Source organism: Cucurbita pepo, chromosome LG07 (assembly GCF_002806865.2).
Source record: "Cucurbita pepo subsp. pepo cultivar mu-cu-16 chromosome LG07, ASM280686v2, whole genome shotgun sequence".
NCBI lineage: Eukaryota > Viridiplantae > Streptophyta > Magnoliopsida > Cucurbitales > Cucurbitaceae > Cucurbita > Cucurbita pepo.
Genome location: NC_036644.1, coordinates 9,311,788 through 9,330,704, shown reverse-complemented (window position 1 = coordinate 9,330,704; position 18,917 = coordinate 9,311,788). Strand labels below are relative to the sequence as shown.

The following is an 18,917-nucleotide window of genomic DNA, read 5'->3' as shown; positions in this document are numbered from 1 at the left end:
TTTTCCATATTACAAGAAAAAAAAGAGAGGATAAGGTCTAAATTTGAAGACATCCAAATCTGAGTCATCCTCCCTTTTTCGATCCTTAAGGGCCGAAAAACTAATGTCAACATCTTCGCCTACTTTGCCTCTTAAAGCATTGACAAATTTTACACTCTTTCATGTCTTCTATTGCACCATCCAATTAGGAGAGCTTAAAGATAACCTAAATTATTGATTAAATCATTAATTTATAAAGATTATGTTTACCCTAACAAGAAATGAATTTTTTTTTTTTTTTTTTTGTAACAAAAACTATAATTACACTGCACGTAATTTGAGAGAAGCCAAATTCTCGTCTTCAATTTCAGATCTTATAACGTAACTTGACAGAATTAATGTAGGTGTAAATAGGAATTGCCTAAGTAGATGGATTATTTAAGTCTAAATGTAATTAAAAAATCGACAAATTCAATACTTAGAGATTAAATTTGTAATTTAACTTAATAAACTCTCTTTTTAATTTTTTATTAAAATTTAAAATAAAATAAAATCTTAGACACGTACACTAATCTAAGTTATAAGATATAGTTTCAATAAATAAATAAAAAATACACAACTTTAACAAAATGAAAGAAAATAAACTTAATGAAGATAAGTTGTCTAAAGCATATCCTTTTGAGTATATAATCCATAGTTTTTGCAGTCATAGTGGTATCATTTCTTTCCTGCCTCTTTTAGTTGGATATGATTATTTTACAAGAGAAAAAAGGTACATCTAATGACGTCATAAAATTTAATTTTATTTGGTATGCTAATTAATTTTAAATGTAGCAAAAAAAAACGTAGGATATACTTCAATTAATGAACTGTTATCGGCATCCCATCATTTATTTGGTATTTATATAAAATGCTGACCTATTATCTAATAATGTAGATTTGGTCTTCTCAATTGTCAACTTAAGCTTGAAAATGATAGAGATGACCAAATCCTTCTAGGCCCTTCCAACATTGGTTAAATAAATAAATAAATAAATAAATAAAATCATATTTATCTCTGTTTATTTCTGCACTTCATATATCTATTTTCAATTTCATCGTTTAGACATAAATTTATTCTAAACGTTTACCTACTACCTTATAGATACATTTAAAATTTACCAAGAAATATCGATATTCAAATATGTGACATAAAAAAACGACAATTTAATCAAATTTTAAGTTATCTAAAACTAAGTCAAGTCATATATTCAAACAATGAAATCGAAACATCCAATACCAATCTACAAATCAATTCAAATTCCTATTTCATCAACAATAAAAATGAGTCAACCAACATTAAATTAGGAACTTTTCTGAAAAATAGCCATAAATTACCTGTGAACTTATTTAGGTAGGAAGTTTTATAATTGGATTTCCAAATATACCCTTTTAGAGTGATGGTTTTGGGTAAGGAAGAAAAAGGATAAGGAGGTTTGACTAAGGGCATCAAATGTCATGATTGGTGTGCCAAATGTGATTGCCATTTAAATTAGCACCATACATGCTTGTGAGAGATCTATCCATACCAACAACCATATGCCCACAGAAATCAAATCTCTCCCCATTTCTATGGTCTTCAATCTTTTCTTTCTATTGGCAACTATACCATGTGTTGCCTTCAATGAATCCAATAATCGAAAAAGTTCAATAAATTAAGGGCATCCAATAAAATAAGTCTTAAAAAAGAAAGATTAGGTAGCTTAGTATTTTTGTTCCCCATTGGATGTTTTACTATAAATACTAACTTTTTAACAGAGATGAAAATGAAAAAATGAGAAGGAATTAGATCAATTAATAAGAAATTAGAAGGAAGAATATGTATATATAATTAAAAAAAAAAAAAAAAACCTCCTTTTCATGTACACTTGGTAGAAATCCCATAGGCTTAACTAAATCCCACATTCTACAAAATAAAATATAATACTCAATTAAAAGCGCAAATAATTCATTTCCTCTACGGAAACTAAGTTTGATTTCGATAGTTTATTAAACTTTTTCGAGTAATAGACTGATTTTGATTAAACAATTAGTATTATCGGTGCACATTTTTATAAAGTCAATTTCAACCACATTTTTAACCAATAAATAAATAAATAAATCAAAGGATCTAGTTGACATTCCCAAAATAATAGAATAAAAAAAAATATAAGTCAAATAGTTCGAACGGAAGCAAGCAATTGGAATCAAATTCTAGATAGAGATAGACATTCCAATTCCCACATATATTTCCTACCATAGAACTGGGCTTGGAAAATGGAAGTGTGATAAGAAATATAGATTCCCATGGAAGAAAAAATGTAGCTAAAAGGACTTTTTCCACGATGTTCTAATGGCTTAAGATGTTGCTACTTTTGAAGCCAGATTGGATTTTGTGGCTAAGAATAACAGCTATGAGAGAGAATGAAGAAATATTCAAACATGCGATTGTGACATGTTTTAATGTTTGAATAATATTTTTGTATAGATGAGAATTAGGCTTCTGATGGTGTTTGAACAGAGAATACCTTTCCAGGAAATTTGTTCATTAAGTCTTATATTTTCTTGTTCCATGTTACACAAGGTAAAGGGATAGTAAATTTTCTAACATATTACAGTAAAAGTAAATGTTTAAAGATTATTATCTAGGAAAACTTACAGGAGGATCCAAGCTGCCAACGAGAATCCCAACATCGATGTCTTTGTCCTCGAATTTCTTGATGAAAGGGTGATTCTAGAAGCACAAAGGGAATTGTTTAAGGAGACTATGATTGCCAATAATAAATTATTCATGACTAAAAATTGAAGGAGAAAGAGCAAAGGTTACCAACCAGAAGATCTAATGAAGATGATCTTTCTTTAGGGTCCTTCTTAATGCTGCACAATTGTAATTATAATGAAATGTCTAAACTTGAATTGCTATTTAACTAACCAAGATGAGAAAAGCAGAAAGAAAAATCATTACCAAGCAGATACGAATGAACAGAACTCGGGGGAAAATTGATCCGATGGAGCAGAAGGCGGTGGCTTTGCTACAATGGCCTCTAAAAGTTCATAAAAGCTTGGCCAACTTTGCTGCTCTTCAGACTGCAAATAAGGAAACCTTCCAATGGCACATTCAAGTACTACCAGACCCAAACTCCATATATCGCTGCTGTAGTCATATGTTCCCCCGCTAATTCGCTCAGGCTGAAAGGGAAGAAAATACAAGAATTTCATGCTTCATATCAAATATAAACAATCTGCATAAGTTCAATCAGTGATTTTGATTTCACATACCGACATGTAATTGTAAGTCCCAACAAATGTATCTCTCTGACCCATAGAACTTGCAAGCATTGCACTTACTCCAAAATCAGTGATTTTGACATCCCCTTTATGGTTCACAAGTAGATTGGATGGCTTGATGTCTCTGTGTATAACATGTCTCTCATGATGCAAGTAAACAAGACCTTGTAAAACCTGGAATTATGAAGTGGGTGAGCATGAGGGAAAACTTGACCTTTTCATTTAGTTTTTTATTGACAGAATCCTGAGACCTGTTTGCAAACAACTGCAAGATATGGTTCAAGAATTGTCTTGACTTGTCTGACAACATCAGCTAAAGAACCACGATCCATGTATTCTAGCACAAGAGAAATGGCACCATTGTGGTAGAAAGAATGATGGCAGACCACAATATGTGGACATTGTGCTGCTTGGTTTATTTTCAGTTCCTGCACTATCTGTTTACGGATATCCTCTTGTATGTTCATTTGGATGACCTGAAGCATAAGGCAGAAAAGATTTTTCAGCAGAGTTATATAATTTGTACAAAAGCCTAAATAGCCCAAGTATGGAGGCCTAAACAGACTGAAATCCTCAAGACTATGGAGTTTAGATAAACAAGCCATATACACCTAAGATGACCAAAATAAAAAAGTTAGCATGGTTTCAGAATTTGAAAAACTTACAAACAGGATGACAAGTTAATTTTTAGCTTAAAGAAGGCATGAAATGAATAAAACCATCAATCAACATCAAGCATAACCCTATCATATTATAGAAATAATCAATACAATGAATAGTTTACCATATTACTCTGGCCAGTCTCCACTGAGGCATTGCCAGATCTTGCCTTCACCACTTCGTTAGCAAAGCTCGTTGTTTTTTTTTTTTCTTTTTTTTTTTTTCATACATTAAAGGGATAAAACTAGTTAACTGCCTTACATTTTATTAAGAACTCTCGACATCAATGAAATTTTGTGAACCAAGACCAACCCCTACTGCTTTTGGAAAAGGAAATTTGAAATTACTCTCAAAGCTAAATGAATGTAGTAGTTTACTAGCAAGCTCCACATTTAAATATAAAGATCAAGAACTGCTAGCTTACAGCAGCAGCAGATTCTTCAACTAATATAAAGCCATAAGAAAATGACGGAACAAAATGTGCAAGTAACTTGAAAACAAAGGTATAATGACCAAAAACAAATGCCAGTGTAGCCTTGTTCCAGCAATATAACAACCTTTAAGGCAAATAGTTTTCCAACCCATTTGTGCTGAACAAGTTGTACTACACCTCCACTTCCTTTCCCGATGACTTTCACAGTCTCTAGATCATCCAATGAGAAATCGACATCAACCTCCTTACAGTCTGAAGTCTGATCAAAGAAAATTAAAGAAAAGGAAAAAGTGATTACGATTCATATGCATATCAAGGAACCTAGGATGGAACAACAGTGGAATCTTGCATCTAATGTGAATGTAAATCACATAGATGGCTAGGTTTGGCGAGTTTTCACTAATTCCGATTACACATTGATATACGTCAAAAACTTAAAACGAACTTACCTGCGCTTCTTTCTCTTCAGATACTAGCCGCAATCCTTTCTGGTTCAAAAGCAGATTGCCGTCGTGAAATGTTCCGCTCGCAGTTCTGAAGTTTAACAAAATCAGAAAGAGGATGAAGAGGAGATTTGTTTTTGCAACAATAGCAGGAATAAGGAAAACGGACAACTAAAACCGAAAAAGAAAATAAATCGAACAGATCATGTCCTTTGCCCTTCCTGAAATTTGAAATACTTGAAATGGAAAGTACAACAATAAAACAAGTCATTTGAATTTATTCAGTCAACAGCAGATAAGTTGGCCACACTTAAAATATCTTTTTCTTCGTCACAGCGATAATTTCCAAGAAATTACGACTACAACTCAATCGAACCTCCACTGAAAAACACATGAAATGGAAAGTACAACAATAAAACAAGTCATTTGAATTTATTCACTCAACAACAGATAAGTTCGCCACACTTAAAAAAATCTTTTTCTTCGTTACAGCGTTAATTTCCAAGAAACTACGACTACAACTCAATCGAACCTCCACTGAAAAACACACGAAAGCATATTTTTACCGGATCAATCAGATAGTAGCTACAAGGAACTGCAACGAAACGAACACTTAAAACGAAGAACAAACGATCAGGATTAAGTCGAGAGCAAGAGAAAAATTATTCGAACTTACAGAAAAGAACGGATAGAAGTTTCTTGAGCGGGAACAGAGAGCTTGAGCTGCTTCAATGGCGTCTTGGTCTTCATCTTTTATGTTGTCTTTATCAAATTCCTAGGGTTTCAATAGCGGATGAGGTACTAAAAGAGACAGATAGAGGAGATTGGAAGAAGAGAATGAGAGGAGAAACGTGCGATTGAGGTTCTTCCCATTTTCTCTGTGAAGAAGGCGACGATCTGCTTCGTCAAAGCAGCGAAAAAATGAATGAATTAAATTCAAACTATGAGGAGCGCGTTACATTATAGCCGTTACGAGATATATATATATATATATATATATGCGGTTCGGTCCATTGATTTTGAATCGAAACCGAACCGATGCAGTGAAATCGAATCGATCAAACCGGATTGGGCATCCGTTGCAGATAGACGAGGTTTAAAGCGGGAGAGCTAGGGTTAGAGTTGGTAGTAATTTTAAAAAATGACATTGATGGGGCCATTTTTAAATAAATAAAAATAACAATATACTAATATATAATAAATAATTTAGTATAAATATACTAATTGTTAGATCATTCATTTGGCTATCAATATTGACTCAATTTAAAAAAATATCAATAATTTTTCTGTGAAATGATATTTTCTTGTGTGCATTTCATTAGAAATTAGAAGTTATTTTGATATTTCTATTATATGATTGTTATTAACTTCTAAATTGTGTATTTTTTTTTTACTTTGGGATAGTTTTTTTAGATTCTCACTAAAAAAAACATGAATTACATGGACCTGACTCTTACCTAAAAGTCATGTACCTAAAAGTCATCCCATAAGCACAAGTCATGTACCTAAAAGTCATCCCATAAGCACATGTGATGAACTATTTGAGCTTTATCGTAGTTTTATGTTATCCCACTTTTAAACACTTGTTTGAGATACTCTCACATTTAGAACCTTTAGCTAGTTGAAAAGTAATCCGGCACCAACCACCGATAAAGGTTGCTCACTTAGACCCACAAAATTTCTTGTCCCTATAGTATATTTTTAGGTATTACCGTATCTACTAAAGTCACTTAAACTCATTACACTCAAGTTTAGGTTACTTAACCATCTAGCATGACTGCATTAACCACTTTCTCTTCTCTTCTTGTTAGGTTGGCTTAATGGACAACCTGGTTCCACTCTTGAGAGGGGTCCGATCTACTTTCTTCTAATGTGCTTGCAAGATTCTCCCTCATTGATGTGGTCATCCTCTTCAATGATTTCTTCTCTAAAAAGTGAAGACCCACTCATTCATGTCACAAACAGATATCATTCTTTCACACTAACTATAAAATCACCCTTCATGTGTCCCACTTTTGGATTTTGGTCGAGACCCACTTAATTGTTAACATCAAAAAGTTCAAACCAAATGACCCTTTAATGTTAATGCACCAGAGTGACAAACACATGTATCATGTATACACACCATCTTTTCACAAACAGCATTGATTAGATCAGCATTGATTAGATCGACTTTATAGTCTTACTAAACTAATCATGTAGCATTCATTTAACAAGATTTTGAACAATTAATACCTCAAAGTTCTTGGTTGTAAGCTCTGTACTGAGAAATGAGTAAATCTACAGAAGATTTGTTATTTTCACCCACCTGTTCAGCATTTCCAGAATAAGAACAAAAACAATGCAAGACCTTAATATAGCAAGTTACAAGCCAACTCGAATATATCTCATCAGTTCCAAGATTCAGTATTAGTGAAAAATGACGACTCTTTTGATTAATCTTGCCAGAGACTGGAAAGAAACTAAACCAAGTACTGTAAAAGTAATAATTAAGAAGAAAAGGAAAGAGAATGAAAGGAATTTGGGTTTAGAGAAACTATACAGAAGCCTGCTGCAAAAATCAACGGATAAAATGAAAGGGTATTAATAAATTTATGCTGATTGGTTTACAACATACATTTCGAAGTCACTGTAACTACGACATAGACCTCACTTGAAAACCACCACACTATTTCAAGGTAAAAGGTGAAAGAGACAACACTAATAACGAGAAACACAAGCATCAATCCTCAAGCATCAAACCCATCTCCACTCAAGAGTCCATAGACTATTATAAAAACAATACGGTTTCCCTGAAATTAACAATCCAAAAAAATTGTATCAGCAATGAGAGAAAAATGGATGCAAATATATGAAGAACCCGAATCGAGTGTAAAAAGGTAGCAAACATACTGATATTTAGAGACCCTGTTCGATGAGATAATCTCCAAGCCTTTCAACAATCATATTGCACTGACCGGGAGTCATTGGTTCATCATAGATGCCAATGATTAAAGCCAAACCAGTCTTCTTAACAGTAACCCCACCTGGGCCCTGAAATTAAGAGATGATTGGTTCAAATTTCAATGGAAACTATGAACTGTAATTTGCATAATTAAACAACACATTTCTCATATATTGCATGCACATTTCTCAGATCACAACACACTGCAGAAAGTATTAATTCTACAATAAGAGTTTATCACCTTCTTCCCACGAATAACAGCGCCAGGCTCCCCTTGGATTACCATATATTTGGCACCACCAAGGTACAAACCAGTTGGAGCAAGCACCCCGGGTTCATTGAAGTCATTCATGATGGCAGTAATTTCTTCAGGCTTGAACTGCAAATAAAAAAACAAGAACATGCATTGAGGTCCTCATGAAGTCTTCAGGAAACCAGGAAAGTTAGATGGACCAACAACCTTGACTTCTAAAAAATCCATTAATGATACAATGCCATTTCAATCACTAACACGGCCTAAAGAGAGATGCAACGCAACAGACTAACAAATTATTTCTCACAAGCTACGAATCAATTTTCCTTCTCAAATCGAAGGTCAAAATATGTGAGAATAGAATCGAAATGCTTAGAAGTAAATCTAGAAGCCTAGATGACGGAAATCAGAAACTCCAGATCTTCACTGCCTCATAGTCAGTAGCAACATCAAACCGACGTAAACAGAAACAATGAAAAAAACAACAGATTCTGATTTTAATCACATTGAACAAAACTGAACCTAATTACATCGAAAACTGATTTAAAACTAGAGATTCACGATGTAATGCATAGACCTTAAAATCAATCAGATCAAATCATTCCCAATAAAATCCATCATCATTGTCAAGCTCGTCTCAACCATGAGACTGAGTTAAAAATCCAGAAAGATCCAGCCATGGATTTCGAGCAAGCAATCAAATCAATAATCGGATTTCAAATTTCCAAAAAGAGAGAGAGAGAGAGATAGTAAACCTGAGGGAAAGTATCGCTTTGGGCCCAAACGCTGCCGTCATGGCCGATAATGGCCGCAGATGTGAGGCGATTGCCCTCAATGTCGCACATAAGATGATCATCGACGTAAACATTCCACGACATCTTTCTCCGCTTCTTCTTCCTCTGTCTTCTGGTTCGATCTCTTGAGTTCTTTTTTTTCTTTTCCCTTCCTTGCTCGCTCGTTTCTGCGTTGAATCGATTGAGAGGGGATTCAATTTATCACCACCGACGAAATGAGCTCCGAATATAATCTCCTCCCTGCGCTCTTCACCGCAGTTTCGCCCAAGATAGCGTCGATGTCACGCAGGTATAAATATTTTTCCCAAAATAATTGCGATCTCTCCATAGGAAATTACATTAATGCCCTTCTTTTTCTTTTTTGCAAATTGTTTACATTAATATATTTTTAATTTTAATCTTTTTTTAAAGCCAGGCACGTCTTGTTTGAATATATGACCATAATATTATGTTAAAATATTAAAATTTATAATTATATTATCTCTTAGTTACAAAATTTCGTTTTATATAGAATTGGTTGAATTGAAAAAAAAAATGTAACAGGGAATAATTTAATGGGATTTTAATATTAATAAATATTCTTTTGAAATTGGTTGCAAAAATTATTTGGTCCAAATAAAAAAGAAAAGATAAAGAGGTCATCCTCTTTAAGCAATAGACCATTTCAAAAGAACACCTTTTCAAAAGCAAAGGAATCTCTGAGTTATTTTGATAAATAGCTGAGGGGCATAGCAAAAATCTTTGTGTGCACCAATAAAAATGTTTTTTCCCTACCTTATAAAGAAAAAGAAAAGTTAAATTACAAAATTGACCTTCAAATTTGTGTTCTAAACTTTCAATATTGTATTGGTCATTTAAAACTATTAAATTTAAAGTTTATAAACCGAGATAACAATTTGATCTATATTTCAATATAAATCAATAACATTGAAAAATAAAGTCGAACGGGATATTTCAATACAAAACCATCCAAAAGAGAGTCCTAATCTTTGAGTAGAAGGTAATATTTTATTAGGTTCATATTTTCAGATAAATCAGAAAAATAAAATAAAAAACATCATTTTCTCACCTGTCACAAATCAAGAGCATAGCCCACATCACCTGTTTGCAATTTCATTTGGAAATAAATAAATATAAAAAAGAACAAACTTCAAGTAAAGGAATAAAATGGGAGAAATGAGAGAGAAAAGAAAACAGTTATTTCATGAAAATACTGTTAATATCTTTCAGGAGATTATTGTCTGCCAATATTGAGGCATGAGATAGAAGCAAATTGCAAACTTGGAACCAAACAAACATAAAAGGAAATAAGAAAAAGAAAAGAATAATTGAAAAAGAATAATTTGTAGGCCCAAATTCGGTACTTGGAACCGAGATGGACTTAAAAAGCCTACAGACCCTGATCGACCAGGTAATCGCCCAGCCTCTCAACGACCATGTTGCACTGTCCTGGAGTAACAGGTTCTTCATAGAGGCCAAAAACTAGAGCTTGACCAGTCTTCTTTATGGTAATTCCTCCAGAACCCTGCCACGATAATCAAAGAAATAGAATAGACTTTAGCCCATGGCATGATGTAAGCAAGGTCATTGCATGAGAATTAGTTCAACAAGCAGAGGTGCGAAGTGGAAGATTTGAATATCTCATTTCTTGATTAAGAACACATGCCTCGACCAATTGAACCCAAATGCAACCATAATGCAGCAATGAGTTTCCGAAACGAAATTTCATTTCTTTAGAAAACAATCAAAAGGAAATGAATTAAGTTTTAGCTGTCACTTTTGAGCCTTTAAAAAATCTCGAGGTGTCAACAATTACAATGGATCCCAAGTTGGAATTCTCAAATCAGGATATTAACATCATGCTTTTGGTTCATGTGTGTTCTGTACCATTGGTCACAGTGGAAAACGTTTCAGCGTAATGTACTATGGGACAGAAAAGGGACAACGTCTGAACCTTACGGACAAAATGAGACAAGAAAAGAATCAGGAATCCAAAAACGTGCAGATTTTATGATGTTTTTCTATATCACCTTCTTTCCACGGATGACCGCTCCAGGCTCTCCTTGGATTACCATATACTTTGTGCCTGCAATATGTAATCCAGTAGGTGCAAGATGCCCTGGTTCATCAAAATCCTTCATGATACCAGTGATCTCTTGAGGCTTGCACTGCAATTAAGATTACACAATAAGAAAATCAGCCAGGATCATCATGAAATCAACACTTAATCACTTAAATTATGATACACATCGATCAGAACCATTAGTTCATCACGTCGATGATTCAAAAACGAAGAGTCAATCAAAATCCTTCAGGAGTTCTAAGCAACATCTAATAATTTAAATTACAATACACATTGATGAGAACCATAAATCCATCATGAAAGTGATTCAAAAACAAGAGATAGTAAAATGATCATTTATTCTGCCTATTAAGGACACACAAAGTCCATCGCCACAGAGGGAAAACAACTATGAAAATAGTAGTTCCTTCTCCATCCAAATTAAGGCTCTATCAAGCAACAATCAGATAATAATATTGACTACGAACTATCAAAAATCAAACAATCTAAAACCAAAGCCTAATAGAGAAACACGACGACCAGATCAGGATCTGTACATAACCGGTTTATAAATCAATCATTCTTCCATAAGATGAAAGATCACAATTCCACATCCGAAACTGCACCGTTGCTAAAACTATCTAATCCACAATACGAAGACGAATATGCTTGGAAGAGGATCAAAACCTGAGGAAATGCGGCGCTCTGAGCCCAGACGCTACCATCGTGGCCGATAATGGCAGCGGCAGTGAGGTGCTGGCCTTGGCCATCAATGTCGCACATCAAATGATCATCAACATACGTTTGCCACGACATCTTTCTTGAGAAATTGGATCGCTGTTCGCGTTTGTTCTTCGCGGATCGTTGAGTTTCTTCTTGTTCTCCTTTCTCAGATTAAGGATGAAGCTCGGTTCGTTCTTCCTGTTTGTGTTTCGAGTAGAATGGAAATAAATAGGGCAAGAATAGAAAGGCGGGAATGATTTATTTATTTATTTATTTATTTAAATCATATAATTTAGTTCCTATTCAACCGGGCAAATGAACCACATATAACCTCCAATAGACCAGGTTTTTAGACCCTTCAAAATAGTATAGTTGTTATAACGTATATGTGAATTCCATTTTTTTTTTTTCTTTTACTTTTAATATTTTTTTAATTATTGGTTTATGGGAAAAAAATATAAAGAGATTAAATTGTTAAGATTTTTATAAAATTAAAAGTAAAAAAAATTAAATGTATTTTTTAATTTGAAAAAACCACTTGAGTTAGTACTCAGGTTATTTATATACCATGGTTAAGTATTTCTTACCAACATGCTTTTATGGGCTATGGGCTTTTCTGCTTCAGTCTTTGTTAGCTATTGGGCCCAGAAGAGAGGCCCATTTTAGTGAATAAATGAAATAAAAAAATATATAAAAACCTGAGAGGAGACACGTGTAACACGCTCCAAAAGCACCCTTCCAGGCTGGCATGGGACCCAGCCAGCAATAGGGGGTTGGACAAAAATACAACCAATTGGTCTGTCCTATGTTCACAACATTCAAGCCAACGTTTGATTTTACTGTGTAGATTTAGATTCTCCCTACTTTATTTTTTATTTTCCAAAAAAAAAAACTTATATGATTTAATTTTATTTTATGTAATTTATTATGTAATTAAAAGGTTAAATTTTATAATGTAATTAATCCTAAGAGACATTATTATTAGATTAGGTGTATATAATCAATAAAGTTCAAATTTGAAAAAGGTGAAACAATTACTTTGTTGCTGAATTTTGAGGAGAATTCAAGAGGATGAACCTTCATGATGCTTGGTTGAGTTGGAACACTTGGTCAAGCTAGGTGGAAAATAATGGACGAGGGGACGCCTTACGTAGTTGTCTTTTAAGTGCTTTGGAAGAGTGAAAATCGTCTCTACTAAACAAACACGGGTCCTATTGAGCCACCAAAAAGGAGGTGAACCTTATTTTGATATATTTTAAGTTTTTCGTAACCGATCATTCTTAAAAATCAATTTCATTCGAATGTAATCTTATGTAACAACTCAAGTCCACTACTATTAAAATCTATGAAAGTGATCTCGTGTAATAGCTCAAACCCACCGCTAGCAGATATTGTCTGTTTTGGCTCGTTACATGTCACCGTCAGCTTTACGGTTTTTAAAACACGTCAATTAGAGTGAAGTTTCAACATGCTTATAAAAAATGTTTTGTTCCCCTCCCCAACTAATGTTGGATCTCACAATCCAGGGGACCTAACGTCTATGATGGCACACCACTCAGTGTCGGGCCCATATACTATTTGTAACCGCCCAAGTCTACTACTAGCAGATATTGGTCTAATTCACTCAGTGTCTACATATGTGTTTTTTTTTACTTCAACCTATAGGGGTGGAAGAATTCAAACCATCAACTTCTTGGTCTGATTCACAATTACACCCTAATAATAAGTACTTTATTAACAAAGTCGAATTGATTAAAGTCCCGACAGTCAAAGCACAAATTCCTTAAACTTCGGTTTAGGTTAATGAAACTAAAGAAAGGGTTCGTGTTTGGTAGCGTGGGGATACAACAAACATTATTGTTTTCAAGCTTTGAATGAATGATAAATTTCAAAAAAATAAAAATAAAAATAAATAAATAGAGGAAGGTTGAAGACGAAGGAGTACAAGGCTTGCTCCCCACGCCCATTGCCAATAACTTTAGGGACCCCCCGACCCCGCCCCCGCCCCACCCCCACCGCACCCACAATTAAAAGCGCTTCCACTATTTCTTTATCTTTTTGTGGGAAAAAAATTAATTTAACGAGGCCTAAATAATTCAGTCAAATGACGTACTCCTATGACCCACGAATTTGATGGGTCTACCAGCTTACTATCACATCGATTCGTCCCAATAAATAGGTTTTTGATCCTTTCAGATCTTCCACCGTTATTGTCATTCATTTTTAGTCGCTCTCCATTTATGAGAATAAATAAGACATTTGTTCATTATTTCGTTTGAATACTCCTTTACAATTTTCGATATTATATCGATAAAATTTAGCCGTATTTAGAAATTATAAAGAATAGAAGTATATTGAGTAAAGATTAAGAAACGATCACGAAAATGGTTACCTTGAGACGCAGGTATCTCGTTTTTTAGGAAGATTCACGTTTTATGTTTCATTATCAACTACGGTTGTAACAAATTTTGTCTGTTCCGTCCCTTTTTAACGTACATCCACTCGATTGAAACTAAAAATGTTCACATTTAACCCGTAGAAACCTATCTAAACATAACGCTGTCAAACATATTTTTGTTCAATGATTAATTTCTTCACGTTAAAAGAATTTCATGAAATTAAAAATTTAGAAAATTGATTTTAAAAGAAAAATAGCGTTGTCAAACACAGCCGTCCAAATCCACGATCGCGATTTAGAAGACGGTACAGAATGCCACGTCATAAGTTATAAATAAACCTAAATTTTTCAAAAAACAATTATTATTTTGGTATTTTTTTAGTACGAATTATTATTTTTATTTGAAGATTGGAATCAAATGCAAGTTTTTTTAACCCAAACAAGCGCCACATTGGCGTCACTTGACAACATGGTTACAGCTTTCATCCAGCTGTCTGTTCCCTCCCCATGGGACCCACTTTCCCTTAAGGAATCCGAATTCGTTATATGCTGACTTGGATATTTATTATTGGATTACAAATTTAAAACATGAAAATAATATAATAAATCTCAATTATAATAACCATAAATAAAAGAATAAATATTCTATAACATTTCCATACCATTTCAAATTCTTAATATTTTATTGAAATTCAAAATACTATTTTCTAAAAAAATAAATAAATAAAGACAAAGATTTAAAAAAAAAAGTCTAATTAATTATTAAAAATACACGAATAAATAAATAAATAAAATTAACTTTATATGGTTGAAATAAAAATGGGTTTATATTAAAAAAGATATATGTTATGTTAATAAATGAAAAATGATTATAGTTTATAAAGATTTGAAGTAAATAGTAATATTTTTGGTAAAAAAGTCAAGAGGAGCTCATTCTCCATCTGTCACGAGAGAGAGAAACAGAATAAAAAGCAAAACCTTCAATACATCAATGGCCGACAGTTCACACTCCAATTCCCCAACTTAGATGTTCACCAATTTTTCTTCTTCTTCCTCTACCCACATTTCCGCCGCCGGCCACTTTTCCGATGGATCCCTGTCCGTTTGTCCGACTGATGGTCGAATCCCTTTCTCTCAACCTTCCTCAGGCAACTCGCCCCGCCGGCGCCGCCGTCCACCCGTCGACAACGCCCTGCTTCTGTAAGATCGCGATCAAGAATTTCCCTTCTCAAACGGCGCTTCTTCCTCTTTCATCTGTCTCCGGCGACTCACCGCCAGACTCCGCCGCGTCGTCCGCCGGTTTCCACCTCGACCCGACATCTCTACGCCGGCTCTCCGGTAAGCCAGTTATAATGTGTCTTTCGGTTTTCGCCGGTCGGATGGGTAACACGTGTGGGGTTAATTCTGGCAAATTGCTCGGCCGGGTTCGGATCGCTATCTCGATCGACGGCGCTGAGAATAAACCGAAAACGTTTCAGAATGGGTGGGTGAACTTGGGAAAAGATGAGGATAAAACATCTGCACGACTTCACTTGCTTGTCCGGTCTGAACCGGACCCCCGATTCGTGTTTCAGTTCGGCGGCGAACCGGAATGTAGCCCGGTGGTTTTCCAGATCCAAGGCAATATCCGACAGCCGGTTTTCAGTTGCAAGTTCAGTGCTGATCGGAACTCGAGAACCCGGTAAGTTATCCGACCCACCCACCCCTTAATAAAAAATAATAATAACATCTTATTTCTGAAAGTAAATATTTTAATTAATTATGTCGTGCTTACGTAAAAAATGCTTGCTTAAATTAATACAAGCACAGTATTTTTTTTTCTATTTTTTCTTAAAAATTATAATTTTAATCAACCGGTAAATTTATTTATTTATTTCGTGAATTATACTACAAAATTTAAAAATTAGGATCTCATTCAACCGTAAATAGGCAAGGTTTTATTTTTTTACAGTGTCACCCGCAGGTGACAGTAGTTTACTTTTTCCGACCTTTTTCGACCATTTCTTTTACATGTGCTACAGTGGGAGTGGGCTGTCACATAGTAACAAAGTCTCCAGAATGAACCATGTCGTTGTCGTTTTATTCTTTTTTAAAATTTTCCTTAGCTAACGATTTGTCGTCTAGTTTGTTTCATAAATGGTCAATAATATTTTCTTTTGTGTGATACATTGCACTTTTAATTAATTTTTAATTATATTTAATCATACTTTATAATTCAGAATTTAACATTAATGAAACTAAATTAAAAAAAAATTAATTTAAATTAACTCATTAAATAGATATATTTACCTGATTTCTAAAACTAAAAGCTTTTTAGTCTAAAAGTTATCGATTAGATCAGTATCAGTCTTTAGCGCTTGGATAAGTAGGTAGTTGATAGATTAAATAAGCTCGGTTGCAAGTCAGAGGGTCGGTTGGTTTCTATTTATTTATTTATTAGAAAATAATGAACCGAACTTAATAATTTGAGGTTGGTCAAATACAAAAGAAAAGATTACAAAAATCTTCCGCAACTGTCTAACTCAACCACCTTTGATTCCATCCCATGTGCGTTCCATCCTTTATTGTTTATCAAGTCATGTAGTGATTCATTTTTAATTTGTAAAAAGTTTCCATTTTTTTATTTTACTTTAAATTATGTGTAATTATTTCCCTATAACTTAATTTTACCCCCCCCCAAAAAAAAACTAATTTTGTATAAATTATTTTTTAAAAACTTATATTTTAAGTCTTTGGGTAGATTAGGTGCAAAAAAAAATTAATGAAAATAATTTAAATAATTATTTTCGACCAAAATTTAGAGATTGATATTAAAAGTAAAAAAGAAAATTAGATAAATTATTCAACTCGATAACGCGACTAGTTGAAAGTTGTCGAGTTAAAAGTAGGGTTAATTTAAATTTTTATATGATGGTAATTTTTTATTTATTTATTTGTATGGTTAATATTTATAAGAAAGTAATTGAAATTATTAAATAAAAATTATGGAAACAGGTCACTGCCATCAGATTTCAGCTTCAACAGCACCAAAGGAAAATGGATGAGAACTTTTTCCGGCGAAAGAGAGAAGCCCGGGAGGGAAAGAAAGGGTTGGATGATCATGGTTTACGACCTCTCCGGGTCCGCTGTCGCGGCGGCCTCTATGATTACGCCGTTCGTCCCTTCTCCGGGCACGGATCGTGTCTCCCGCTCCAACCCTGGTGCCTGGCTCATCCTCCGCCCCCATGGCTTCTCTGTTAGCAGTTGGAAGCCATGGGGCCGCCTTGAGGCTTGGCGTGAGCGGGGACCGATCGATGGCCTCGGCTACAAGTTCGAGCTCGTGGCTGATACTGGACTAGCAACTGGCATTCCCATTGCTGAAGCTACCATGAGCGTGAAAAAAGGTGGCCAATTTTGTATTGACCGTAAGACCGTGAGAGATATCAGTCCAAACTCTCGATCCAACATTAAAGGTAGATTTATAACTTTTTATGCCAACTTACGTATCTATTTTAGTTTCTAAACTCTAATAAGTTTCAATTATTAAAGGTAATTTTGTAATGGCTTCGAGCGTGGAAGGAGAAGGGAAGGTGAGCAAGCCCATCGTACAAGTCGGGGTTCAGCACGTGACGTGCATGGCGGATGCTGCTTTATTTGTAGCGCTCGCAGCAGCCATTGATCTAAGTATGGATGCTTGTAGACATTTTACACAAAAATTAAGGAGAGAGCTATGTCACGACGAACACGATTCCAGTTTTCTCTAAAATTTTCGTCTATTTTTTTGTTTGCGATGATAACCCGTGATCATCTAATTAAGCCAAAGCCGGATTTGAGCAGTGAAATCGTATATTTATGTAATCTTCATTTTTTCTTTCCCTCTTTCAAAACCCTTAATTTTCTGTTCTTCTTCATTCATTCTTTAATTCCTTTTTGTTTTATTTTTACACATAATTTTATTTGGTTTTTGTTGGAGTTTAATGAGTAGTTATTTGTTTCAGGTTCAAAAGGCTCTGTACAGTGTGAAGGAGAATTTGTGTTTAATATATATATATATATATATTCTTAATTTGTTATGTGATAAGATATGAATATTGATTTATTGCTCTTTTTTATTTGTTTTTTTTAAGATAAAACTTGTGCGTTTCACTTTAAATGGATAGCTAGATCCGCTATCCCGATCATGATTTTCCTACCCTTAGAGGAAAAAGTCCTCTTTTGGTTGTGGGCAAAGAAGGATTCGAACCTCCCAACATTGTGGTTTGTAGCCATGTGCTTTAATCCTCTGAGCTCAGGTCTCACCCTGTCTCCACTAGCTCTGTTCCCGAGGTACCCTAAGGAACCTTTTCTCTCCTCATCCATTTGTCATTTCGGGTTAAGAAAATGTGAAAGTCTCTCTCTCAATAAGAATGATGTGTTCCAAGGTGTGAAGTGAAAAGGAAACGTGGGAGAGGAGTTAGCTGTTTTTTTGTAGGACCTCCCCTACGGTATCGTCACCATAGTAGAGTTTAACCACTAAATTTGGGATGGATTAGTGCGGTTCCTCTATCTAGAACACCTATTGAACCATGAACAGATACCTATTGAACCATGAACTAAGAAAGGCATAGGAGAAATGCATATTGGCAGGTGAACACTAAATCCATGGTGTGAATCAGGATGTTTGGTATCTTCCAACAGCCATGGCGCAGACCCTAAAATGCATTAGAACAACAGATTCCCTGTTACAGAAAAGCCAGAAAATAGATTCATGAAGCCAAGTACCAGAACACTGAGATGCAAACTCAGACTAACACCGAAACCGCCCAGCCGAAGAACAAGCAAATTATAACAGCGGAGACTCGAAACAACAGCAACTGCCAACCATAAAACCAGAAAATGATGCCAAAAACTCTTATATGCAGAGCATGAACATAAACACAAGCCATCACAAAATCAGAAAAAAT

At 34.5% G+C, this 18,917-nt stretch overlaps 4 protein-coding genes across 5 annotated transcripts; 1 reads left to right on the top strand and 3 right to left on the bottom strand.

Moving 5' to 3' along the window:
- Positions 1-1,868: 1,868 nt before the first annotated feature.
- LOC111798228 (mitogen-activated protein kinase kinase 6-like) lies at positions 1,869-5,775 on the bottom strand. 2 transcript variants are annotated; one of them, XM_023681254.1, is made up of 9 exons: positions 5,498-5,775; positions 4,828-4,912; positions 4,503-4,637; positions 3,537-3,761; positions 3,277-3,459; positions 2,963-3,186; positions 2,829-2,874; positions 2,657-2,731; positions 1,869-1,924 (listed from the first exon to the last, which is right to left on the bottom strand). In XM_023681254.1, exons 1-9 carry the CDS (start codon positions 5,569-5,571, stop codon positions 1,907-1,909), a joined length of 1,065 nt encoding a protein of 354 aa, XP_023537022.1. In that variant the 5' UTR covers positions 5,572-5,775; the 3' UTR covers positions 1,869-1,906. The 2 variants fall into 2 exon arrangements, with proteins under 2 accessions (XP_023537022.1, XP_023537021.1); XM_023681253.1 differs by lacking the exon at positions 1,869-1,924 and having other exon boundaries at positions 2,475-2,731.
- Positions 5,776-7,381: 1,606 nt separating this feature from the next.
- LOC111799236 (profilin-1-like) lies at positions 7,382-9,097 on the bottom strand. The gene is made up of 4 exons (XM_023682701.1): positions 8,774-9,097; positions 8,007-8,144; positions 7,714-7,854; positions 7,382-7,613 (listed from the first exon to the last, which is right to left on the bottom strand). Exons 1-3 carry the CDS (start codon positions 8,894-8,896, stop codon positions 7,720-7,722), a joined length of 396 nt encoding a protein of 131 aa, XP_023538469.1. The 5' UTR covers positions 8,897-9,097; the 3' UTR covers positions 7,382-7,613; positions 7,714-7,719.
- Positions 9,098-9,989: 892 nt separating this feature from the next.
- Positions 9,990-11,802, bottom strand: LOC111798895 (profilin). The gene is made up of 3 exons (XM_023682242.1): positions 11,562-11,802; positions 10,843-10,980; positions 9,990-10,337 (listed from the first exon to the last, which is right to left on the bottom strand). Exons 1-3 carry the CDS (start codon positions 11,688-11,690, stop codon positions 10,203-10,205), a joined length of 402 nt encoding a protein of 133 aa, XP_023538010.1. The 5' UTR covers positions 11,691-11,802; the 3' UTR covers positions 9,990-10,202.
- A 3,123-nt stretch (positions 11,803-14,925) lies between these two features.
- On the top strand, positions 14,926-17,885 carry LOC111798069. The gene is made up of 3 exons (XM_023681024.1): positions 14,926-15,676; positions 16,990-17,447; positions 17,524-17,885. The coding sequence occupies exons 1-3, from the start codon at positions 15,084-15,086 to the stop codon at positions 17,736-17,738; spliced, it is 1,266 nt and encodes a 421-aa protein (XP_023536792.1). The 5' UTR covers positions 14,926-15,083; the 3' UTR covers positions 17,739-17,885.
- Positions 17,886-18,917: the final 1,032 nt, after the last annotated feature.